The 27,486-nt window shown below is 37.5% G+C and overlaps 1 protein-coding gene across 2 annotated transcripts in view; it reads left to right on the forward strand.

Moving 5' to 3' along the window:
- PREX2 (phosphatidylinositol-3,4,5-trisphosphate dependent Rac exchange factor 2) overlaps window positions 1–27,486 on the forward strand; it is a 189,763-nt gene that overhangs the window by 149,667 nt on the left and 12,610 nt on the right. For both annotated transcript variants that reach the window (XM_069779486.1, XM_069779487.1), the window contains exons 37-39: window positions 9,842–9,908; window positions 11,990–12,180; window positions 23,812–23,914. In XM_069779486.1, the coding sequence (XP_069635587.1) occupies window positions 9,842–9,908; window positions 11,990–12,180; window positions 23,812–23,914 (361 nt within the window). The remainder of the gene's footprint in view (window positions 1–9,841; window positions 9,909–11,989; window positions 12,181–23,811; window positions 23,915–27,486) is intronic.

The raw sequence follows: 27,486 nt of genomic DNA on the forward strand, positions 1-27,486 counted from the left end.
TTACCAATTCTGTTTCTCTGACACTGATAAGGAAAAGAAAGTTACACTCAAATTCTGTGTGCAAGTTAAGCTGCTGCTAGTAGTTGCCAGCAATGTAAATTTAAGCTCATCAAACTGTTTGCTAATGAGAAACATGCAGTACAACCAAGTGAAAGTAATTAGGTCAGCAAGGATTTTAGAGATCTCTATTACTATGTGTTTGATAGCTCAGCAGTTGTCTTCTAATTTAGAAAAGGACCAGAAAGAACCTGTGTATCTGACCTGTACAGAGGCTGATGTTAAGTGAGCCCATTCTGCATTCTCCTGCCTCCTCCCACTTTTCCCCATCATCCTCCTTTGGTACTCTTTGCCATTTGAATAGGCTTTTTCTATCCTGAATCAGTCCTTTTGCTTTTACAGATACCAGAGAGCATTTTGCTTCAACAGTGCAGGGCACAATGGTGTTTGAATCCATAACTGCAAATACTGATAGGAATAACAGAAACTCACAAATGCACTATATTTACTTGGACTGCTTAGTTGGTTTAAGTATTCTTTTGCAAATCTTGAGTCACGTAATTGTAAAAGCATGAGGGTAAACTTTAATTGTAATTTTTGAAGCATTACTGCTTTAAGAATTACTTAGTTAAAATACATTCTGTCCTTTGAGTATGATTTTTATATTTGGTACAGGTCTCTTTCCTGCAGAGTGAGATTCAGTATGGTAGTTATTACATTGCATAGAAATAAATCTTATGGTCATTAACTGCAACTAAAAGATTGGTTGCGATGCAGGCCTGTTGGAAGCTGGCACAGACCCTGACAGACAGGTTAGCTGAATGGCCACAACTCAGCCAATCCTTGGACTTTAAGATAAAACGTTTAGTTGGATATGAGAACAGTTTTTATCCGCAGAGAAATCAGGTATTGGATTAGTTTCCTGCAAAAAGTAAGCCATTTGTTAAAATGGACCTTGATGAGTGTAGGTTTGTCAACTTCTGTAATATTTGTCCAAGCTATCGGAGGTTTGGACTTGATAGCCCAGGATGGGACTTTCAGTCTACAGTAGTAAGGAAGCTTGCTCCTCCAGTCTTCCTTTCTCTGTGAGTATTTAACATTTTATCAGATTAGTCTTTTTTTTTTTTTTGTCTGTGAATTCTCTTTCTTGGAAAAAAAAGGGTTGCTCCTATGACATTCTATTAAAATGCAATTTTCTGCAGGTGCTCCTGGTTAGTTTCTTAATCAGAGAAGTCCAGGCACATCTACTCTTTATGAATTTCTTCCTGGACATGCCTGTGCACGTGAGGGATATATCTCAAAGGTAGAGAGGATGTTCAGGGTGCAGGTCATTCAGTCAGGTGCAGGGCTGTGCCTGTACCAAGTATGCTTCCAGCTTCTGGGTCTCTGCAGTATGCTTCGCTGTGCATTGTTGACTGCAAGAACAAACTATGGTGAAATATAGGTACCTAAAACCGCACATGAATATACCTGTTTGGATTCCAAAACTATCTATGCAGATAATTTTTAGCTGATGAGAAATTAGTGAAATCACTGGCTTTTAGATTCATAAGCATTTTTAATGCCTCTTCAGCACGTATGCTTGTATTTAGACGTCTAAACACCTTTAAAATTTCATTCCCGATGTTATGGTGGCTTGGATTGGGAATAATCAGAGGGAAGTAAGCAAAATAATAGATGAGGGTGAGGTTAGGAGAGCTCTACTTTCCTGTAGCTTTTCTTTTATCCCCAGCATGGCTCTTTCTTGTGACACCCCTCGCTATACGATGACCCAGTTCTTCACTCCAGAGATAGGATCATGCTGTGGGAAAGGCAGCTGAGGATTGCTATCCATCCCCACCACTGGTGTGGGTGCTAATTACCACTGTGTAGTAATTGACTTGTCTGTGCATCAGTAGACAAAGAAGGTCTGGAAAAAATGTTCCTTCCTTCCTGCCTACAATTCTGTGTGATTTGGAACTCTTCTTTGAAGTCAGCTGTGTCCAGGGTTATTGGCGGTTACTTTTGTAGCCTGTTGTACAGCCGTAATAGAAGAAAAATTAAAGCAAGCAGTAAAGGGAAAAGGCCATTTTTTGTGGTTTTTTTCCTTATGTTGCTGCTTTCTTGGATGTCGTTTTAGGAGGTAAATGCAAGTCTGTTATGCTAAGGAAGCAATTATAATCAGTGAATCTAATGACAAATGATTTAGCTAACTAGCCTCATTACATTGAACATCTGATTACACTGAATGTAATATTTGTCATTTTAAAGTGTTTCATTTACAATGTAACTTCAAATAGTTTCTCTGTCTGAAGCCTCCTGTATTTGTTGCCTCCACAGAATGATGGCAAAATTAATTTAATTCTTTTTTCACGGATGTTATAATCCATGAGGTTTTCATGTTGTTGGGTGTTCTTGTTTCTTTTAATTTTTAAAAAGACAAGAAAAAGGAAACTATTTTTGCCCCTAGAATTTATGCAAGCATGGAACAAAATCTGTCTGAGGAATATAACATCTTTTTTATTTATACATGCATGTACACACGCACAGCAGCCTCTCAAGCTGCAGGCTTCTTGGCAGGCTGATGTTTTCTGTATCCTGCATAATTTAGTCAAGGCAGAAAATAGATGTGATGGCAGTCATGGCTTCAGGCTGAACTAAAATTCTTTAATAGTTGCTTTGGTATAAATGAGATACAATGACATAAAGGGCATATCTACTTAGAGATAGTTAATTACTATGAAAGGTCTGTCACTCGAATAAACTGATGGGTCCTCAAGACAATACCTGCATTATCACAAAGACCGGATCATATAGCAATTCCTGTAATAAAAGCATTAAAATCCACCTTAAAACTGCCAGATTCCTTCCTTCCCTGTTTCCAGGGGAAAGCTTTTTCGAACCAAATTGCTCATGTGGTTAAGAAGCTTATACTGTTTGTCCTTGTGCGCTGTTGTCCTGTGATTTTTAGTCTTACTCTCCTTTCTTTCATGTCTGTCCACTTCAGTGAGTGACATCTTAATGAGCAACATTAACAGTTTTTGTCACTGCCGTCAAATTCAGAAAAGAGTAACCTGAGGAGAGTTACGGGTTTCAGAGAGTGATTCTGTGAAAATATTTTCTTTTTGGTGGGTGGAATATTTATAAAGCAGGTGAAAAACTATTTTCGTATTTTCAATGCTAGGTATTTGATACATTGCTTTGTGTTTAAAAAGTGACAGTAAAACCGGACTGCAATGCTACATACACAAATTTATCGTGTAGTTTATATGACTATAAAAATTGGAAATCTAATGCCTTTTAGATTTTTAAGATGTGTTTCCAAATGAACTAGATACTTGTGGCTGAACTCTCTCTGAATGCAAAATCTTTATGAAGGAGAGATTGAAAATTAAGCATTCACTCTGAAGGACATAACAAGGAAATAATAGCTAAATTTGTCTCCTGATGAACTTAATGAGAAGCATTTTAGGTAGAACAGAAATTAAGATTCATTGCATCTAAGTGAAGCAAGACCAGAGAGAGAATAGAGAGATTCTGGACAAAGTAAATTAAATTTGTCTAGCTTGTCTAAAAGATGTTGCCAGCTGGCTTGAATTTAGCTTTGTTTTTTTTTCTATTCCAGTGCTGTGCTCTTTCTGTAAGTGTAAATTCATTGTTTCTTTAGACTTTTGACGAAGTATGATCAGTATTTATTATAGGTAGTGTCCTGAAATTGAAAATTATGTGTCTTGATGGATTATATATACTGAGTCTTTGCTCACTGAGGTGAACATCTGGTTCATTCTGCTTTCTTTATCTTCTGCAAATGCAGAGAACGTGTATCTGCAGTGATCAGAGGTGGAGCCTTTTCTTTCACTCCTGGTCACTGATAGGAATCCCCCCCAAGCCTGCAGCATGTACAGCTCCTAGCTGCAGTAGAAACCCTGACCACCCAATGACTCTTTGGCATGTTGTCTTTTCTAACAGTGTATTCCATGTCTGGAATATCAAGAGCCAAAAAAGAGACATCTATTGTCTGAAAGGCAAATGTGGAAGCAATTAGTTAGTACTAATGGGTTCAGTGTGGATTTGGCTGTTTGGATAATGACGGGAGAAGCAGGAAGGCAGCTGTAACTGATCTGCGGCCCAAGAACTTCCCTTTAACATCACAAATAGGATGGTTTCAAGTGATCTTGGAAGTAGGTAGAGATGCTGGAGACTAGACTCCTGGAAAAATAGGGGTTAAAATGTAGCATGTGAATAGTGGGGAGTGTTACACAGAGCAGATAGTATTTTTTTCCATTTTTTGTTATCCATGACTTTCTGTCTTCACATTTCTGTGCTCACATTTCTATGATCCCTCCTTGTGTGTTTGTAAAGGTGTGAGAGTAGGGCTGTGATGTGCCTGCTGGGATAGTAGGGCTGTTCTTTTGCAAGCATCCTACACAGTTTGCACCTCAGGTACTTGTACTCATCCTAACACCAATTTCTCAATGTGCCCTCTTCACAGACTGGAGAGGGATTAAATTGGTGGGAGACCAGTAGTTTAGCCAGGTGCTGCAGGCTTGCAGGGAAATGAGGAGCGCTATGAAGAATCATCTGCGCTGTTTAAGATTCCAGTTTCTTAGGCATTTGGTTTTCCAGGGTTGAAAGTCTGTGTCCTAGCTATGTTCCCGGGCTACTCCACTAAAGCAGACAGTTGCCACCAAAGCCATTAAGTTTCATATCTTGAAATTTTCTTAACACCCCTCCCCACTTGTAGGTATTTCTGTGCATAACTAAATCTAATTATTCTCCTCTTTTCTCTGTGTATTTTGCTTGTCTTACCTTACAGTCACATCTTCCTCCCCATAGACTGCAGTTTCCCACAGTTCTGCTTGCTTACATTTACAGTAGAGACTGACAAAAGCTGGTTTGTCACTTTGTGCCTGGAATCAGCCAGGACTCATAGAATCATTTCGGTTGGAAAAGACCCTTAACATCATCGAGTCCAACTGTTAACCTCACACTACCAAGTCCACCACTAAACCATGTCCCTAAGCACCACATCTACACATCTTTTAAATACCTCCAGGGATGGTGACTCCACCACTTCCCTGGGCAGCCTGTTCCAGTGCTTGACAAACATTTTGGTGAAGAATTTTTTCCTAATATCCAATCTAAACCTCCCCTGGCACAACTTGAGGCCATTTCCTCTCATCCTATCACTTGCTACTTGGGAGAAGAGACCAACACCCACCTTGCTACAGCCTCCTTTCAGGTAGTTGTAGAGAGCGATAAGGTCTCCCCTCAGCCTCCTTTTCTCCAGGCTAAACAACCCCAGTTCTCTCAGCTGCTCCTCATAAGACTTGTGCTCCAGGCCCCTCACCAGCTTGGTTGCCCTTCTCTGGACACACTCCAGCACCTCAATGTCTTTCTTGTAGTGAGGGGCCCAAAACTGAACACAGTATTCGAGGTGCGGCTCACCAGTGCCAAGTCCAAAGGAGGGGCTTACTGAGTTTCTTACACATGAGATATGAATTACCCATGGCAAGTTCAGAGCCACATGGTATTAAAATTTTCTGTTCTGCCTTTCAGTTTGCACAATAGTTGTGAAAGGTCAGAATATTACTATGTATGTTCTTTGAGAATTTAAAATTGTGATACGGTCATAAAGGTTTTCTCTTGTTATAATTAAACCTTTCTGTAACTACTAATGGCACTGTACATAGGACACTGTATCACTGACACAGATGTTAGGACACATCATTTAAAATCACTAGGTCTTAGTATGGGCTGAGAGGGTAATTATATACTTGGTAATTTATCATTTATTGAGACTTACCATTTAGTGGAAAGAACATGCAAAACACTTAAATTTGTTTGCTGTGACAGCAAATTGTTTTCTGCAATGGGTACTTTGTACTACAGAAACAATTGAATATATATATTATATAGAGAGAGATATACCAAAAAGTATTTCCAAATGTGTGCGTATACATATATATAATATACATGCTATACTCATGCTCACCTATATAGTTAACAACCAGTTGGCAGAACATAGAACTGTTATTAAAGAAATACAGAATTATGTGTGCATATATATGCAAATATCCGGAGATATTATTTATCTATGTCATAAATATCTGCTTTGTAGTTTCAGCTGAAGAAAAGAATTAGGGAACTTAGCACTTCCTGACTCTGCACCTCTGTACTGATGCATGCTTATCTACATGATCTTGTTTCCAAGGGATTGAAAATCAAGTAGAATTAAAATATATTTCCATCCTTTTGTTGAAGTCAGTATTAATTTATTTATACGTATGCCACAGTGATGAAGAAAATATAGAAGACTGAGTTCCTCTCTGCTATAACATCAGAGCAAAATCTTTCTAGAGCAGAACCCCCAACTTGCCTTTATTTAATGCCATAACCCAATTACCTTCCCTCTCCCTCTCTCTCCCACTCCAATCACTTCTTTACTATCCTTGTATTCTAAAGAAAAGATGATCAACATCTAGGATAACCCTGGAACAACAAAATGATAATAAGACTAGAAACTTGGCTTTGCTTGAATTACTTGCATGTACAAAGTTACTCAAGAATATGTGTCTCTACAGGTTTGGAGCCTCCTTAGGGTTCAATTTTCAACATTTAAAATTTTCAGGATTTTACATGTCTGGGTCAATTTTGGAGGGTACCCTGTAAAATGCTTCACTGAGAAAACCTCAGTACTTCTGTATCTCTCTTGTACTCAAGTTCTGGGAAGACATCTTGGGAAAGCATTCATCTTGTGATAGATTTTTCTTTTTGAACCCTAAGATGTTTGTTACCTCATTCCAGTGTAAGTTTTCCCTGAAATACTTGTCCCGTTATTTGACATTGTTACATAGGGGATATCTTATGAAAGTGGAGCATGGCAATAATCCCCTGTAGTTTTAATGCCTATTGGATTTTCTACCTTTTTTTAAAGAAGGGCTTTTCTGCTGCAGCTTAGAGAAATTCTAAGGTTTTTTTTAGAAGCAAAACCGGCATCACATTTGCAGACAAAGAACTATGATTTCATTCTTGTTCATTTCAAATGCATTAGAAAATATTGTCCAAATTGGGCACCATGCCAAGATTGCCATTAACTTTTCCCATAAAATATGATTAAGGACCTTAACAAGCATTTAGTAATTAAGTGAAGTGCTTTGGAAATTTATATGCTGTCCACAGTTTGTCATGTTCTGTAAAATACTGAAGACAGTTTTTATGAAAAGCAATAAAAATGAAGCACTTGAGAAACATCTGGAAGTGTTATCTGATTGGGGGGGGAATAGTTTAATTTATAACAGGATATTTTGATATTTAAAATTAATGTTGTGTGTAGTTGATTTTTGTTTGCTCTTTAGGTTAATGAATAATTGACTGAGTTAATGGAGTAATTCCTATAATTGTATATCACATTCTAGTGTCCATGTTGCTTCATTTTGTACCCTGAGTTGATTATTTTCCATGTACTCCATTAATGTGTGTACTGTTCTATATTTGGTTTCTGGTTTCATTTAATGCAGCTGAATTTGCTGAAATAACAGTCCAAAGAGCATGGGAGTGCTGAACAGACTCTGAATGAGGCAGGTTTTCCTGTGGCATGGCGGGAAAAAACAGTAGAGGCTTTCAGCCTGATAATGTTCAGTGGATGACAGGGTGATGCTTTGTTTTTTAGCTTTGCTAACAAAGAAAAAGGTTGGTCTGTTGCTGCTGAGGCAGCTTTTATGTGCTGTGGCCACTCAAAGTGATTTATGAGTAATTTTCTCTGCAAACCTCTTTTCCTTCCAATAGTCTCCAGCTTCCTTTGACACAGAGTACATTCTGGATCATGCAACAGGCTTAATGGAATAACAGAACTAGATTAGCTTTGCTGTGCTTTCTGAGGGGATTAATTCAAGCCTTACATTTGGGAGAAGATGCTTTTCAAAACTGCAAAGCTATAGGAAGAAAAATCTACTAGAATTAAAGGTGGCTGGATTTTTTTATCAGCTCAGTTATTCCAGGTTATTGAAGAATAAAAGGCTATTCAAATCTGCAGTCTGCACCCCTCCCCTGCAAGTGTGTAACAATGTGAATAACTTCTTTCACAGATAAAACCATAAAAAGGGGAGGAGAATGATTTTTATCTGTGTATGTTGTATGAATCAATGTTTTCATGACTGGAGGATCCAGGTGATCCTGTCATTTGAGAGTTAGGATGCCAGGATGCATTCTTTTCAGTGTTTATTTTCAGATTTTATTGCCACTGAAATTTGGTTACCCCACTCCATAGTTCCAGCCTGGGTCATGGCTCAGCTGTGACCATTAGTCAGGTCTGCTCCATGTGCACAGGCAATGGAGCTGGATCATAGTGATACCTTGGGGTTTCCACTGGAGAATCTATGTTTTATTCCCTACACATTCCATAGCTCAGTGGGGTTTTTCTTGTTTTGTTTTATTTTAACCTTGGCCAGGATTGCTGCAGTGGTAGCTGTTGCCTGGTTCTTACTGGATGCCTCATCCAAGCAGGGAAGTCTACCAGGTGTTTCTGTTTTCAGCTGCCCCAGCAGGTTTTATGAGCTTTTCAACCAGCAGAATGAGTTTTGTGATTAGAGAATCACAGAATGGTTTAGGTTGGAAGAGACCTTTAAAGATCATCTGGTCCAACCCTTCTCCCATAGGCAGGGACAATTTTTTTTTTCTTAAGCGATGCTGCAGAGGCAGAGAAATTGGGATCTTATCATGGAGATATGTAAGGTATTTCCTCTGCCTATGAGATGTTTAATGATAGCTCATCTGTGGTGAGCAATTAATTTGCTTATAAGGTAGAAAGAAAAAGATTCCTCTAGGGTTCCTGAGTTGAAGGAGACAGAAGAACTCCATGCTTCCTGTGTGCTCTTTGCTAAAGCTCTTCCTTTCTGGTGTTGAATAAGAGAAGTTTTCCTGTTTTAGGAGCAAAGGATAGCATGGAAGCCCTCTGTACAAAATGTCAGCCTCCTTTATGCCACACAGAAATTAGCCAACCTTTCTCTTTAAAAGCAGTGCACGTTCATTTGTCCGTTTTATAGAAACTTTTTCTGGTACTATTCATTGATAAGTGAAAGGTTATAGAAAGAACTGGGAGAATGTGGTTTGATGAGCTTTAGTACACAATATATAAACCTGACACAGTAAGTATGTTTTCTCTATCGCATTTGTGTTCTGCAGGTATATGACAGTTTTCTTCGGCTTTTCCTTTCATGCACTAATTTTCAAAGAAGTGTGCAGAAATTGTAAACAAAGGCAGTTTGTTTTTTATTTGCACATGCATGCATGAGTGCACACATTGCAAATGCTATTTTGCTTGTATGATGCATATTTGCCTCTTGTAGGGTTTTTGCCTTTCTGTTTCTTTTTATATTGTGAGCTTGTCTATGTTCCCTCTGTCAGTACTCTGTTTCATGTTTGGGATTCTGGTTTTATATTATTGCAGTTATATACAGCTAATATTAAAAAAGCTTGTAGTGCATGAGGCTCAGGCACTGTTTATATGCCAAGTTTCCCAAAGTCACTTTTAAAATCTAGACAGTTGCCACAAACCTTTTCATGGATAGCTTTGGTGAAAATCACTTCCAGATCCAGTTTTTCTACTAACTAGACATTAAAATTTTGCATTGTACTGTCAAAGGGCAAAGGGACAGTTTTTGTCTCCAGAACAAGAAATGTTCCTCATTACTTTAAAAGAAAGGGTGATAGTGCCTATTTACCATGTATTATTCCTTGATCCTCTCATAGCATGAAATTTAAAAAAAAAAAATTCCAACCTTAGGATGGTGTCTAAGAATAGTCACATTTTGTTCAGGAGTTTAAACAAATAACAATTTTTGCCTTATTCTGTTTGTTCTTTCAGGGCATTCTACCTGGACAAGTCAAACTTGCCTCCAAATTCAGCATCTAAAGCAGCTTATATAGATAAGGTAAATAAAAATGTTAAGTGCCTAATTAAACTTTGCATGTTACACACTGTTATTGTAATCCTTTTCTGAGGCTTTCTTAATTCCATCGAAAAATTGAATTATTTAAAGCTGGGGGTGGGGGGCAGGCAGGGAAAGGAGGAGCTCTCTTGCAGCATTTTGTCCCACCTGTGTTTTAGGGGTATGCGATGCCATGTGGTTCTGTATCAAAAGATGGCTGGAGGGCATTAATTGGAGAAGGGGAACCATAACTTTCCTTTTTCACTGTGCTTTCAGAGCAATGCAATTGCTCCAGGACCATGTGGGGGGTGGAAGGATAGGGTGGGGGGAGAGCAGGTGCAGGCAGAAATTTGTTGTTGTGAAAACTGGAAGCACTGTTCCAAATTAAATGCTCCTTCAGCATCCTGCTCAGAAGGCTTTCTTCTGAACCTCCTCACTTGGGCTTTCTTCAGATGCCTTTATTTGTCTTTAAACCTCTGTGACCAAGAGATCCCAGAGGCTATGAAAATTCATTTAGTGCTCTCTCCTGTTATTGGAGAGTTAATGACCATATTGCAGCCCAATAGCAGGGAAAAAAGAAGTCTCTAGGGTCTTGCCTACACTGACTTCAAAAGCGATCGAGCTACTGTGGCTTGAGAAATACAGTGATCATCACATGAGCCCTATGATAGACTAAAACTTTGTTGGTATCATCCAGCATGGGTGTTAACAGACTGATAGTTCCTGTTTCTTGGATGCATGCTGGACTGTATGGGAGGGGAGGAGGACATGTGCCTGTGCTTCTCCTTCCCTAGTGAGTCAGCAACTTAACTTTCTAAGCAGTCACAGGTGCAGCAGAAGACATTTAGCTATATGTGGAGCACTTGTTACCCCTAAAACTGTTCCCTATCAATTTCAGTGAAAACTTCAAGGGCAAAGTAAAAGCATCTCATAATCCAGACCTGACCAAGGGATGCTAGGTTAAGCTAATGCATTTATTTTACAATTGGAGCAAGCTATGAGTGAGTGCATGATCTGTTTGTGGGTATGCCTTTTGCTCTGTTCTCCATAGCTCTGCATTAGTAAACAGCACCAGCTAAAATCAATTTAAATGGGTGCAAGTTAAACCAATAGGACCTAAACCAAGTTAAATCTATTTGTGCCCAGGTTTAAACATGCTGGTTGTTATAATTGATTTACTTGACCTCTGGGCTTTCCAATGGAGTAACCTTCATATAGGAGCAAGTGAGGCTGCCATTTCCCTAATTAGTTAAAACTGCCCTTAGGGAATGGATCTGTCTTTCAAAAGATTCATTCTTTGAGTAGCAGGGAAGTTTGTTGGAATCTTTAGGTGTTTCTGGAATAAAGAGAATAGGGAATTTGGAGTTAGGAGGTGTGCAAAACTGTCTTGTGAACATCTCCTTTACACAAAGAACCATGAGATGATGTTTTGCATTGTTAGACCACTCTTGAAGGTTTCTTTTCTGAGAGCAGGCTTCCACTTGAAGCTGCCTTCTTTACTAGGTGGATCGTTTATTTTCCATATGGTAATGCCGAGGTTATTTTAAGTCCTGCTACAAAGTTAACTGTTCTTGTTTTCTAGTGTGTTTTTTGTCATTTCTGTTCATTTTTATTTTTCCATGTTGTTAGTCAGGATTAGGAACTAGACATTTGCATAAATAAAGGACAGTGTTGTCTTAATTATAAGCTGATTTTCTCAGCGAGTCAATTAACCAGTCTTGGCATCCCTCCTGTATATGCGTACGGTTGTAGGTTGCCTCTTCATGGCTCCCCTTCTTTTACAATACCATTAATGGAAATGGCACTGATGAGTCTATTCAGTCTATTGAATTGAAAAACACTTCTGTAGGCAGGACTGGGAATGAAACAGTCGGTGACGGTAAGAATTTAAAAGTTTGAAAAAGTTGTCATAGGTCATGTAACAGAAGACTGTGTGCTCTGTGTTTGTGTTATGGAATTTGGCTTCGGCTTTCTCAGCCAGCCCTGCTGTTCCATGTGCATCTGTGATGACCTACTCTAAAAGAGCATTTCTTGTGCTCTCAGTAGCAAATATTTAAATATCTCTCGCTCTTCCTTTCTTGCAGCTGATGAGGCCTCTCAATTGCTTGGATGAACTTTACCGACTGATAGGGTCCTTTATCCGATCTAAGCGCACTGCTGCCTGTGCATACACTGCGTGCAGTGCATCTGGAGTTGGATTGCTTTCAGTGTCTTCTGAACTCTGTAGCAGGCTTGGAGCTTGTCACATCATTATGTGCAACAGTGGAGTTCACCGGTATGACAATTTCTTTTTCTCCCTTTCTTTCAGTCAGTCATTGCAGGTTGGAGACTGCTCCTTTTTATTTATAGAGAGGTCTTACACTAAATATCGCACATCTTAGACTAAATATCTAATACACTTGAAAGATTTGTGGTGAAAATCTAGAATTGTATCTGCAGTGATTGACAGAAATGAGCAGTATGATTTTGGTTTATGCGGTTGTAATGGATTGTTCCTCATTCAAGTCAGAAAAAGGCAGAAATCTTAATTGCTAAAGCAGAAAAAGGAAGGTTTCCTAGGTGAATAACATACTATATTAAACTCTTAATACAGGCAAGAAATGCTGAAATTTGTATTTGCTTTGTAAACTAGGGGGAATTGTAGTAGAGGTTGTTTCAAGGAAAGAATAAGAAACAGAAGAGATATGCATTTTTGCAGGTGTGCCTTATGACAACTAGTTCAGCCTGTAGAACAATTGGTGTCATTAATACAACATCAAAAAAATGAACTAAGCTATAATCAACAGATCTTTGTCATCAACACTAAGAGATTTTAATAGAAATGTATATATGACAATAGTGTCATGATAGAGCTGTCTCATACTTAATGATATTCATCAAAGGCAGCGATATGTTTACGTTCCAGCTGGGCAGATTACAGTTTTTCTGTACCTTATACCAAAAAAGCAAAGACTACAATTGGAGAGGGGGGAAAAGCCCCAACAAACAAAAACCCCAAACATAACCAAGACTCTGATGCTAAATATCTGCTCTTTTTATAAGAATTCCAGACTGTAGATTACAGGTAGTGATATGTTAAAAATATGCTCCTTAGTTTATGATCTATGCAAGTCCTTATTTTAGCAGACTTGGTTACCAGTATATTGTGTTAGAATGAGCATTACTTTCTCCTCATTTTAAGTAATGTCCTTTCTTTGAAAGTGCTCTGAGGAGGGGGAAAAAAAAAAAAGGCAACATAGCTGCAATGCAGATTATCAGGCATGAAAACAAGGAAAAGCTCCATGTGTATCCAACACAAGTTGTATTAAAACAGTGCTTGCCATTTCTTTTAACAGAGTTTGCAACAGACTATTTGTGTTACTTTCCATCAATGATACAAGTGTATTTAACATGCTGTATACTGTACTTGATTTTAGGCAATAACAGAAAAAGACTATTATTTAACACTAGTCACTGTATCAGATGAAAATGGAAATGCTATATAGCATGGACTGCCATGAATTTGTCATTTCAGAAGGCCATGAAGCTATACAGCTTTTCTCTGGCTCTTTATCTTGGCTTCAGTTTCATGTCTTACGTGATCAAAAAAGGCTTTGGGCTTAATTCTGCCATTTTTTTATAAAGCTGAAAAAGAGTACCTCCAGGTTTCATTATGATTTCATGGATTATGTTCTGAATTTGCCAGTATATTTGTGCCAAAAATTCTTATAGTTTATGAATAAAGTCAGAGCAACTTTAATAATCCCAATAAACTATTACCCCACAGTGTGTGGGTCACAAATTATTCAGAATAATTCGATGACTGAATAAGAGGTGGTATGCTTGATTCTGAATGTGAGCTGTTCTTAGATGAAAAGAAATTATTCATCAAATTTCTGCTCAAAACTAGGGCCGATTTAAAGGTATAAACTATTAAATGTATATTCAAGTATATTTAAAAAAACACAAAATACTAGAAAACCAACATATTGGATTTCAGGACTATATTATGAGCAATGGGAATGGGATTTAAATGTGTTAGGTGTGAGTTTCCATCTAAACATTAGAGGATTCAAGACCACCTATTTACGTAAAGGTGCAAAACACTTTAAAGCGTGACTAGTTCTGCTTTACAGCGAGTCCATCTGAGCTTTTGTACAAGATACTGTTACTTCATTTGTGCATTAATACTGCCTTTGTGGCTACCATCTGTTCAGAGAAAGAAACATCAACTCTTGGCATTATCAGAGACATTTTAAGATAAGCCCTCCAGGAAAAAGGAATGCATTACTTAAGATTTTATATGTACTCAAAGAGTTTTTGTCCTGAATTTCTAAAAGTTCAGAAGAAAACTCTTGTATTTAGAGACTAGAAGGGATTCTTGTGCTATTTTTTTTTGATGTGGTAAAAGTTGAGGAAGTTTTTTTTAACACCAGTTTCCTGAAGTTGCTATTGTGCATACAAACTGGATGGATGAAGAATTTTTTCCTTTGAATTTGAAGTCATATAAAGTCCCTTCATGTGCTGTTTTCTCTTTCTGGCCTCCCTAGGCCACATCGCTAAGTAGGCTCTGCTTTTTGGCACTCTGAAATTGCCTTTGCCCAGATAGAAAACCTGTTTTGACTCCAACTGGTCGGCCTGCTGGGTGAATTTTTTTTCCCTGACATTTCTACTGCTAAATTCTGCTTTGGTTTTGTGAACCTACTCCCCTTCCTGCTCTGCAGAGTGAGACTGTCTTGCAGCACCATGAAATCCTGTGAGGAGCACAGAAGAGGGAAGAGTAAGGTGCTAGATGTGAGAGTCCCGTAGACATAGATGATTTTGCTTGTTGCCTGCAATCTTGAAGGCTTAATTCTTCTGTTTGTTGGAATATTATTTAATCAGGGCAGATAATCTTGCAAAATAGTGCTCTTTAAGTTGTAAATTAGTTCTTTAGAGTTCAAGATACTGATTGTCAGTAAGAGAGGATATTTATCTCTGGTTGTATTCAGCAGTGTATCTGGCCTTCTGTGTTCTTAGAAACTAAATGCTGTGAAGTGTTTGATTGCAATCAGCTGCAGAAATCCACACTTTGTAGGCACCGACCAAGGACTCATGACTGTTTTTTAACACTATGCTATGGATATTAAATGAGTTGAAAACTGGTATTATCTACAGATGCTGCTAGGCAAGCAGATGGGGGAAAGATGTGAATTGTCTTTGCAGGTTAAACTTTGAAAGTATATTCTTCACTTATCAGTCTTGCCATCTTAAAAATGAAGAATAATCAACTCAGAGCAAGGTTCCTGTATGCTTCCTTTTACCCCCCCCCCCCCCCCCCCCCTTTTAGCCTAATTTCTATGATTGGTCTCTAATGGGAGAGAACATCTGAGAGTGTGGAAGTGTACAGGGTGCTCTGATGGTCAGCATCTCTCTTTTGTTTATGGGGAGTGGGAACTGAGCAAACCATTAATCTGTCAGAATTTAGACGTATTTAATAGACTTTAAACAAAATATATATGAACCTTCCGTCACTCGATTAATCTGTCTCTTACTGAACTGACTGGAAAGTCCTTTCTATGTTTTCTCAACCTAGGTGTCATGGATTGACAGGGGGTGAGAGGGGGTGTTCTGCCACCCCTCCTTCTAACCAGAAGTGAATCCCAGATAGCTTGGGAGGGAGGTGCTGGGTGGCAGTCCTATGCAGAAGAGGCCAAGAACTATGAAACAGCAGCTTTGTCTGCTTTGACAGTGATTGCTGATCTCTGGATCAGCAGTGTCTTGGTTTCTGACTTCTCTGCGATCCATATTAAATTGCTTTTTACACTGCACTAGGCTAAACCAGCTTGACAGAGTTCGTATTTTCATCCCTATATCCAAGATAATGCTGGGGATTTTGAATTGCTGGTGATTGCTTTGCTTTGATTTTTATTATGACAATATGTTTACCAATTTACATTAGAGCCTGAAATCCTCTATCTATTTCAGACAGCAGTTCTTTTCAAATATATTTCGATGATCAGAAAAACAAGGATGGGGAAAAATAAGTCCCTTTAACCTTCCCTGTCCTAAGTGACATGTGAATACTACAAACTCCCCTTGGATTACCATAAGCGAACATGCCTTGTTGATCAACATCAGGAACAGAGCTCTAAATTAGTCCAAGAAATCAATAGTTTGCAGTTCTATTTTCCCTTTTTTATTATCCGTAATTATATTTCTGCCTGCCAATCAGCTGTCACCCTGTAAACAATGCTCTGCGTTCTTTACTTATATTCATTCTGTTTGAAGTTGCAATCACTCTGTATAAATGTAGGTGATGAAAGGCACTTTTAAATTTTATTGAATCGTGATGCTAGCTCCTGCTTGAGGGAGAAGAGCGAGACTGCACTGCACAGACAGGTCCTAGCCCCTTTCTATGCCAAAATGAAATTAGGTGCAGCAGCTGCGGAAGTCTGTTCAGGGACCATAGGCCTTACAGGCTCAAAGGAATAATTTAAAGCATCCAAATGAAACAAATCCCAAGTTTATTTAAAATTTTGCATTTCCTGGAGGATCAAGAGAAAAGAAGTCTTTTATAATCTAGATGAACCCCAGAAAAATCACTGTCTAATTTACTTTTCTGAATTTTAATTTCCCCTCCAGAAAGTCTCTCCCTAGTGTTACCATCCTTCAAGCAGTGGGGTTCTGGCTGGCAGACACTGGGCTGAATGATGAGGCAGGTTTTGCCAAGGCTTGATTATGCTGTCTCCTGTAGCTGGCACAGCTCCTGCAATCCAGCTAAACCTGCTCCATCTTCCACATAGGAAAGCAGAGTAACACCATAAGCTGTGTGTCATGGCCAGCTGCCTTTCTGTGAATCAAATGAAACAAGGTGAAAAATAGGTGCTCTGAATTTATATTTTAGACATTCTATCATAAGAATTCTTCCTTTTAGATTATTTTAGAAATTTTTCTGTAGGAATTCAGTTTTGAGCTCAATGACTGTGTGCTACAAAAAAGAAATCTCCTTGAAGTTTTGCAGCTGTATTTAGGCTGGCTATTAGCTCCACAGTAAGAAGGCTTTCTGGGATCGATGGGACTACTTTCAGGAGGCAGGTCAGCACAGGCTGAAAAACATCCTTGCTCTTCTCCAGCCTTCTGGTCTAAACTGTACTCTTAGTCCTGCTACCTTCTCATTTGGTCAAGATTCCCGTCTACTTTTTAAATGGCAGTTTTGTTATATCTGTCTACAGTTAGTGCATTTTTGTGATACCTACTGAGGCATAAACAAACCTTTCATAAAATAATTTAGGATAGTAGAGTATTTCATTCTGTGCTGGTTACTATTTGAATACAGTTACATAACTGTGAAATGTGAGAATTTATCTTAAGGCAAAATAAACAAGACATTTAGCACAAATAGGTTGTTTCTACAGTGATGATCATTTTATTTTGATCTGTATTTGCTGTTCATAGGCAATCTAGTACATTTTTGCTTTGTTATCTCTAACACATATGAAGGACTGTAGTCCTAGAGTTCTCTTGCAGGTTTTAAATTCTGAGACTATTTCATTTAAAATGCAATCTGAAAATGCAAAGAAGTGCATAAAATGCACTGAGACAGATAAGATGGATCTAAGTTGTTACTAGTATGGATTTCAAGGTGTTCTTTTTTTTCTATTTGGATTTCTTTTAACATTATGGACATTTAGTAGCAAGGTTGACAACAAAACTCTATCACTGTGCTCTGTAGAATAATCCTCTCATGCTTCGGTTCCTGCCGTATTGCCTTATCTGCAGTCCGGGTCTTTGGGAGAATCTGATTCTTCCTTAAAAAAACTGCTACATTACAACAGAAATAGAATAGATCCTCTCAAATAATCTAAAATTAAAACCTTATCCAAATCTTTTTTAATTTTTGAGGTGGAAGAGAGTTAGGTGAATAACCTGAACTATTACAAGACAGGAAGTAAACTGGAATTTTCCAGCAGATTTACTTGCCTGCTTACATGGGAAGAAGCCTTTAATGTGAAAGACTTTCTGCACAGAACAAGAGATAATGGCTGAAGCTGGGTTTTCAGTTGACTTTAGATTTTTTTGTTTGTTTTTGCAAATATGACTGAGAATGAACAAACAGAAGGCATGGGATACTTTGAATCTTTTGGAAATGCTGTTCTTTTCATCAAACAAACAATATTTAATGGTGGAAGTGCCTCCTTGCAACATTTGCAGTTGATTAAAGGTGGCAAGATCTTAACAGGAAGAACTGTGCAGTTTTTTAACACTGACAGAAGATACGTGCTGAAAAGTTATCCTTTTTTTTTTTTCTTTCTTTTCATTATTCTTTGAAAAGCTCTCTGTTTTGAAAAAGGTAGTCATATTTTATTTCTGGAAATCGATTGGATGATAGTAATCTTCCAAATAAACTACAGAAAAAGAAATCATTATTACCTACTGCATGTTTCATGCTTCAGGATTAAAAATTACTAATATTGAATCTAATAAACCTGATTAAAACCGTATTTGTAAACTACAAAAGAAGTCATTAACCAAGGTTAGGTCTGAAATATGGCTAATGTATACTTACCTCCCAAGACTGATTCTCTAGCTTGGTAAGTTCATGCCATCTACTTCAGCAAGTCAGAAATCTGTTGGTAGATTGTGTTTGAAAATACCTGGTAGAGCTGGTTATCCTGTTGTGGGATGGTGGATGTATGCCTGATAAGGGAGTTGGGATAGATGTATTTTAAGGTTTGCACAACTACATAATCACAGTGGTGCCTCTTGTGAAGGAAACCTGTGCATGCTGATGCTTAATGGCTAGAAGGCAGAAGTCCCCTTAACCGTGGACTATCCATTTCTGTGTGGTGTATGTAATATCTTCCACAGTTACTTTTTGAAGCATTGTTTATGATTACTGAACCATTATAATGGAATAAATATATTTCACTTGCAATGTAATGGCTTTCTATATGTTGGCAAAAATAACACAAGTTTTGGCCTAACCTTCAGTGGATGGGTTCAATCCAAGGCTGATTTTAAAGTAGTGGTCTCTAAAGTAGGGCTCTTTCCACACTGGGAACAGCTTGGCTTCACAAAGGTTCATAAAGGGACTGAACCTAAGTCCTGAACTCCAGTAGAGATTTATTGTAATTGTAAAATACAATATTGTAGTTTAATGTACGAACTTCATGCTCATTTTCTCTCTAATACCTATTGGGAGGCCCAACTTCCCTGTCTCTGCAAAATGAAATTTTGTTCAGCAGAGTTTCAGTATACGGGCACAGAGAATGCAAACTTCAGTTTTACTTGCATGGAGACATATTCCACAATGAGAACAGTTTAGAAATTGTGGGAGAGTCTTGAGTTAGGCCTGTCTATAGTTTTTATGCTTATTTCTTATAGTCCTGAACAACATTTTTGCTCCTTTTTAGGCTTATCATGACTTATTTTCTTCTTTGGGTTCCTCATCAGAATTAATACCTACTACCCAGCTGTCACTAGTAATTATAGAGAAATACCCCCCAAAATGTTTACCCCAAAGTGACTTACTTTAGTACTAAGTTTTTAATTGCTGCATAGACTGACATAAATAATAGCTGCTCTATAAGCATTAAGTTAAATGACAGCAGAAACAAGTGAGTACTTCACATTTAATTGGTTTAAAAGGTGGTCAAATGTAGGTATGATTAGCTTATGATGTATGGAAGGAAAAGTAATTAAAATAATAACATTGGCATTAAATTACATGTTGAGTAGAAACTTTAGATTTTAAGTAGACTAAGCATACATGCATCCTTTTCATAATTTTTTCCTATTCACATAACCAGAACATAATTCATTTCGACATCTCTGACTGTGGTAACTACTAAACCAATTTGTTTCACCTCATCTTCTCTATTGAGGGCATTTTTCTAAGGCATATTTTGATGCATCTTTGGATGTAGGATGGCTGGAATCCTAATTGAAACCTGAGAATGAACTGAATGATTTAGATTCTTTTTACTCTGGTAACATAGATACACAGTGTGCTGAGTGGCAGCTCTGTAGGTAGTGTACGTGAACTCAAATTATTTTTCCTTTCAGGTGACATTAAACAAGCTGTCACGAAATAATCAATTTCTTAGAAATTTTCAATCTGTTTTCCTCTTTAACAGCTCCATTTTTCAGTGTAGATGTATGTCTATCTAGTCAATTTGCAGCCCTTTTAGTAAAACTCACATCCAGTCAGAAACAAATAGACTATTGGTGACAGAAAATGATTTAACCTCTTTTGTTCAGGATGGTCTGATACCGAAGATGTTTGAAAGTGTGTATTTAATCTTCACATCAATACTGTCATGACTGATGGGAGACTGGGGATAGCAGGGACTGGGAGCAGCTGCAGCCCCTTCTGTTTCTTGGAAACCAAATGGGTGAAATGAGGAATTCTCAGCCCAGTTGTTCTGGGAAAGCCAAATGTCTGTGCTGCCTTGCTGCTGTAATCTGTCAAGGCAGGTAATTTGTGATTCTAACCGACATAAATTCTGAGATGATGAATTTGTGTCTTTTGTTTTTCTGGCGTAAAAAAAGGGATGAGAGGAAGAGAGAGGGAGTGAGAACAGATTTTGATTTGTTTACACTGTAAAATATATGAATTTGGGATTTATGCTTCCCATAACAAAATGTTATGAGAGCATGGAAGGAGTTTTTCCCCTAATATTTTCCTCGTTTGGTTTCTCTGGACTGATTGCATCCAAATGACCAGATACTTTCGGTGGTCAGAACTGCTTCCAAATTGCTTTGTAAACTTTAATACCATCTGCTTATCAGCTCTCAAAATGGGGGAGAAGGGTAGATTATTACATATTGCACATATTTGCTGACAATCCTTGATATTGAACCTTGCTCAGACCACCAGAACAGTCTTACCATATGAGGAATTCCCAGCTTTCATATTGTTTCATAAAAGTGTACAAGTTGTATTTGTTTAAATTTGCATTTGCTTTATCTCTCTGTGCTTGGCAGCCCAATTGCTGAGGTACTTCCAGTTATGACTTTTCCATGTTACCATCCGATGTTTTGTGTGTGCATTTGTTTCTTTCACAGCTGGTTTCCAGGGCAGTTTGATTTGTGATAATGGATATGTAGTAATTCAAAAACTGTATTTGAAGAGCTGGGAGAGAGCACCAGCATGTAAATATATGTTTACTAGTGAGCCAGTTCAGCATAGTACCATGGAAGGTTTATATATCAGTTTTATTAGAGGATGCCATCTCATTGATTCAGTATTCAACCAAAATGAAGCTATTTGAGTGTCATTGGTTTTTATATTTAGAAAGTAGTAATTATTTCATAATCACATGACAAAAGCCATATCCAATAATTTATATTTAATTCTACCATACATCAGACCTTTTACATGCCTTAAGAGGAACACAGTGATACTGAATTGCATCTCTAATGAAATAGTATATTGAAATGCAATCATGCCACTGATGCTATTTTAACATTTTTTAACATACGTTAACAAGTAAGAATGTTTTTTAAAAGAAACAGTGGATGTATCTAACCACCATTACTGTAGGACTTCACCTCGAATGTAAGATGTTTTATTAAAGAGGTGTGATAATAGTTAATGTCATTGCTGCTGTCATCTTGAGTGTCTTCACTACTAATTTCCTAGGATATGTTAAAAATATTATCCTTAGAATTACTATTCTTTTTTGCCTTGAGGTGAGATCTTCAATTTTAGCCTATGTGCTTCAGGACTGTACTGTAGTTGTTGCCTACCTCCATAGTAGCTTATTAAAGAAATCTTCATTATGCTATTTTATTCTTTGTGTCTGCTTTTCCCACTGTGGTTATGTCTTTACACACCTGACAACCTTATTTCTCAATCCTGGTTGGCACTGTCAAAATGTAGATGGCTCATAATGTCCATGATCACCAGCCATTTCATCAGGTTTTGGATAGGGAGCAGTTTGGCAGTCTTTTCCAATCACAAGATTAGTGTTTGCACCTAATTCTTCAAGCTGACCATCATTTAGTAGGTTCTTTTGTTAGTTTTGATATCACGCATGCAGAATATGATTTTTCTGTTCTTTCAGTCTTTTGCGTTCCAGGAAGATGGGATTTATGGGAAAATTGGCTCAGTAACTGGTTGGTTGAAAGCTGTACTGTGAGCCCATTAACCTCTATTATACCTACAGAGAGACTTTTTACTCTTTTTCTCTGGCTTAGATTACACCTGTCAAATTAGATTTCAGATACACTTGCTTTTTCCCCATTGTCAATGAGACAAAGCTTCCTTTGCAGTCTGGTCTTGAAGGTTAGATGTTTAGATTTTGGTGCTGGCAAATATTACAAGCATGTACTTTATTTGGGCAATATTTCACCTTTCAAAGACAAGATGAAAACACAGTGCTTATAACTTCTAGTCTAATATTTAACTTTTATGCACCTTAATCAAACATATAACACAAAAGATCAATAGGTTTTTGCTTCAAGTTAACTCTGAGGTCAGTGCATACAAAAAACTGGGGAAAAAAATTTATTTCATTACCAAGGAAAATCACTTAGTTTAAATTTTTAATGAAAGGCCATTAATAAAGCTACAGATCAAATTTAGTATCTTCTACACTCACTACTGTGAAACTTTTTACAGTCCATAAATTTACTTAAGTGGTATTTAAAATGTGTCGGTGGGGAGGGTTCAGTAAGAAAATAAGTGCAGACACATTCTTCCTCCTACAGATCTTCTGCTCAGCAAGATGAGTGTTTGATTGAAACATATTGTCTGTTCTGTGTGCATAATATAAACTATGCAGAATCTTTTGGTCAGGATTTTGAACAAAGGCTACTCAAAAGTATATTTTAACCATGTGTCTTAGTTTTATTATTTGAATTTGAAATATGCAGCTTTTGTCAGGTTCTGCTGAGGTAGGATCATTTTCTGTACACCTCATCTTTCTGGTTGAAGAGATTTGATTATTGCAGTACTTCGGCTGTGAACAGAAAAATCATTAAGCAGCTTGCTGGTGCAGAATGGAGCCACTCTCACCTCTTGGATGATAGCAGCTCTCAAACATGTTATGCCTTCCAAAAAGTACCTGTTTCTACTCAGTTTTGTTGCCTTTATCTGTGAGTCTTCTACAGCTTTGTTCTTGATTGTATAAGAAACCAACTATTTGTCCTTGTCCTCACCATGACAACTGAAATCGGACGGCATGTCCAGAATGACTTTCCCTGCTAGTTCTTGTCTGGTTTGATGACAGATTTTCCTACAGCAAGATCTTTAGCTCTGAAACTTCCCTGGTTGCTCTGACAAAGCAATTACAGCCTTTTCATTATGATGTGGTACCATGATCAGTTTTTGTCCTCAAGTGTTTACTTGAAAAAAGATTGGCAAAGTAGGAGAGGACAGTTTATTTGAAGGAATGCTCTATTTATTTATTTACTTTTTTGAAAGGGCTAAACGTCTCTTAATTTTGGACTGAACTGCACTAATGTGCCATGAGAATAGCCAAGCTAAATTAATGGCAAGATGTCAGGATCCTGGTACTAAAGCTAGGGTCTGCATTAATAGCGGTGGGTGAGAGATAACATGTGCAGAAACCACCTGGAAAGGGATTTACAAAAAAATTCTTCTCCTTGGGTTGTTGCGCTCTCATGTACTTGCTAAGCCATAGTTGGGTTGTGGTTTTTATTGTTTTTGTGTTTTGTTTTTTTTTTAAACAACAGCAAAACAAGGCAAATGCATTTGGTTGTAAGTCAGCACGAACACTTGTTACACTCAAAATCTTTTTACTTAAGAAACATTTTAATGTTCAGGCTAATGCCTGCATGGGTGGGGGAGGGATAGGGGGCAGGTCTACTATGTAATCTTTTTATTTATAACTTTTTTTAAAAAAGATATTTGATCTAAAAGCAATTATTTTAAGGAAATCACTGCTAGCATATAGCTGACTTCTGTCTTCCATTGTAGCTGCACTCTGAGTGTTACCCTGGAGCAGGCGATCATTCTGGCTCGGAGCCATGGGCTACCTCCTCGCTATATCATGCAAGCTACAGATGTCATGCGCAAACAGGTAAGATGCTCGCTGTGGGTAACATCTTGATATTTCCTAACAAGATGTGTAATCATCAAACAAGAATGACTTGACCAAGCATTTTTTTAACCTCCATCTTAATGTTGTGTAATGTCTGTGTGAGTTTTCTTAGTTTGGGTATTTTGTTGGGGTTTTTTTAATTCTCTTCCTTTATTGTTGACTGAAAGGTGTTTTGTTTTTTTTTTTAAATAATGCAACAGGCTGTTTTTAACCAGATGCTTGCTTTCTTTGTATGTGTAAAAGGGTCATAATTTTTACAGGGTTGATTTTACTTAATGATTTTTGTATAGTAACTGTTGTGGCATTATCTTACATCAAAATAGTCTGTTGAGTAAGAAAGTCTTTATTTAAATATATATTACCCATAAAAATAACTTAAGATTATTAACTCTTGTTAATAAAAAGTTACTCATGTACTGAATGAAGGAGAAGTGTAGGAGGGGAAGGGAGAAATAAACACTGTTGTTCTTAACTTTACAGGCAAGATTCCCAAAGACGATGTTTTGCTGCTTTTGCTTAGTTGCCAGCTGGGGTTAAACCACAATAAGTGTGCTTATTTCAAAATAGTGTTTTTCACTCTTTGGTCATAATAGAATATTAGGATATAGAGGCTGTTGTGGATAAATAACCACTTCAACATGAACTCTTAGTGCTAAGGTATAACAAAAAATAGTGGATTAAATGGCAATATCAACCAAAAATGGGGGATACACTCTGCTGTATTGGTACCACTTTTCCTAGAATATCTTATTATCAGATAAATACTTTCAAAACGATGTTTGGAATCTTGGAAAGAGTTCAAAGGAGGAGCTCAAATGATCCAGAGGTTGTTAGACAAGGCTTATGAAGTAAAGATTAAAGAGCTCAACCTATTCAGTTGATCAAAGCAAGGTTGAGTGGGGGTTTAATCACTCTGTGTGCATATGGAACACATATCCATCCCAGCCTGTGGTAGCTTTCAACCTTATGACAAAAGCATAAACAAGATACAGGATGCACTCAATCTTGAAGTGAAAAGCGTAAACAAGACACAGGATGCACTCAATCTTGAAGTGAAAAAAAGATAATTAAATATTGGAACAATTAATCACAGATAAGACAAGATTCATAATTTCTGGTTTTTAGTTTGAATCTAATTTTATTATTTTCATTAATTTTGCTACATATTCCATGCAGTGATCACAGTTTAGTTACAAAAATGATTAAACTGTACTTTACTTCTAACTTGCTTTTGACAAAAATGCACATATGCTAGATCAAACCTTTAGCCTGTTAAAGCAATTGTGTAGATATTCTCAAGCCATAGAGTCTGATCAGTTATATGTAAGTGCTGCTGCCTAACATGGATACATCAGAGTAATTAGTCTCATTCCTTTTCATATCGGATTTCCACTTTATTCGGTGCATAAATTAAGTTTCTGTGGTGAATAAATGTAGGTCTGCTCAGGAATTATGGCTTTGACTTGACTTGAAAAGAAAGCTACTGCTGTATAAGGATAAACTTGCATGTGTAGGTTGATATATCTGCTCCTGAAGTTCTAGACAAAAGGCATATCTGGGTGTTTTGCAATCAAAAAAAAAAGTGGATGTAGAGTTTTGCATATGTCTGCTTGCAGGATTTATTCTGTCAAAGGGTACATTTCCAATATACAGTTCTAGACCGTTTTCAAAAATGCTGATTAATTTGTGGATCTTCCACAGTTTATTAAATGAAAATGAAAGACAAAATGAAAGTAACTTGCATGATTTTGAGCAGCTGTAACTGTACTTGCTCAAATAGAGGTGTAGAAAGCGGCCTCCAGTGAGGCTACATTCTCTGAAGTAAAACAGCAGGTGATCAATAGCTGTTAAAGATACCAATATCTCAATACCACCCACAGACACTGCAAAAAAGTCTGCTAGTATATCAAGGCAGACTTTTTTCACACGTTATTCCTCTTGCAGGAAACCACTACAGCATTTGATAGAGTGATAATCTTTTGTTGTAATTTTAAATCAGTCTTGGAGTTCTGTAGTAGAAATACAACCCTCCATTAAATTCTAAACATTTTGGAGTAATTTCAACAACGCACTGTGGTATTTTCTAGAAACCTGTTCTGAATTTAATGTTTAAATTATCTGTAGGATTTAACTGTCAGGAGCATAATGCAGGCCATAAAACTTGGAGGGGAAAAAAAAAGCACTTCTTGGGGTTTGATGCAGAACATTTAGTTAAGGGCAATACATGTGTTTTCTACCTGGCTTAATGCAAAACAAACAAACAAACAAAAACTTTGTAAGCCCATTTATACCCTGAATCTTTTGTGGAATAAAGAGATCAGCCACAGGAAGGTGCAAATGGAAGGACCTCTATTCCATCTGTTATTCTGTAGAAGCCAGCAGTGTTAGCTCCTAGCAGTATCAGCTTTCCACAAGGGGAAATTGCCTCTACTCAAAGCTGATACCTCTTCCAGCTTGGGGCACCAGTACCGAATAATGGAGACACCTGATTGAATCAATGACCTCAGGAAATGTTTTTTTTCTTTGAAATTGATAACAAGACTCATAATAGCCCTGACTGTGTTGTTGGAACAATTGACAAAGTAATTGCCCTGTCAGTTATAATTAGGTATTTGCAAGCACCTGTTCTGCAAGAACTAAAGAAAAGAGACCAACTTGTGAGTGTTGGTATGAACTTGGGTCTGTGGGATGGTTTTAGTTAAATGATTTCTGGTTTTCATCTGCTAATCCAGTCTAGATTGATTTTTAAAAATAAAAATTTTGACAAAACATCCCAACTATCTTTTAGTAACTATTTACTCACGTATGTTTATTCATGTAAACATCTGTACCCACAAAATACTATGTAAAACATCCTGACAGGAGTGTGTCTTCAGGATGCAGCAAAGTGTGGAGAGGACAGAGGCCTATGAAGGGAGCTGTAGGGGGGACAACAGGGCTCTGAGGAAGAAAGGTAGCTAAAAAGCTGAGAAACAGAAGAGGCTAGGAGAAAATTTGTGCTGTCTTTTAAGTGAGTAATCCTTTTTCCATGCCTTTTCATCATTATAATAACAGCACTACATTTTGAATAATTCTCAATCTACTGATTTAGAGTTCTTTGAGCAGGGCATAAAGAGAATCTGTTTTCTTTATGTGACTGGTTCTTGCTATTCTTAAATTAGTGTGTAGCTTGAAAATAAACCTGTCATTTTTTTCTCATGGCAATGAGAATACTAGTTCATACATAAGAGTCCAGATTGATGGTGGTGTTTCCTCAGAGCTGCTGGCATCTTTCACCAGTGCTCTGGCAGTACTGGTACACAGAGGGAAGCATTCTGGAACCATGTAGCACAACTGTTCCTTATGCCTACATGAGATGAAAAGCGTTGGTATTTACATTGCTATTGCTTTAAGAATAATATTGGAGAAGTATAAATTAACAGTATATTGAAATAGAAATGGTATAATGGTGGTCGGTGGAGACAAAGAGATGTCATGTAGCAAGTTGCTAGTAATTCTTGGGGGCTTTTACTCAAAAGAAATAAGAATCTGGTGGTTTTAAGTAAGGTCTA

The sequence above is a fragment of the Haliaeetus albicilla genome, chromosome 3 (genome assembly GCF_947461875.1).
Source record: "Haliaeetus albicilla chromosome 3, bHalAlb1.1, whole genome shotgun sequence".
NCBI classification, from domain to species: Eukaryota; Metazoa; Chordata; class Aves; order Accipitriformes; family Accipitridae; genus Haliaeetus; species Haliaeetus albicilla.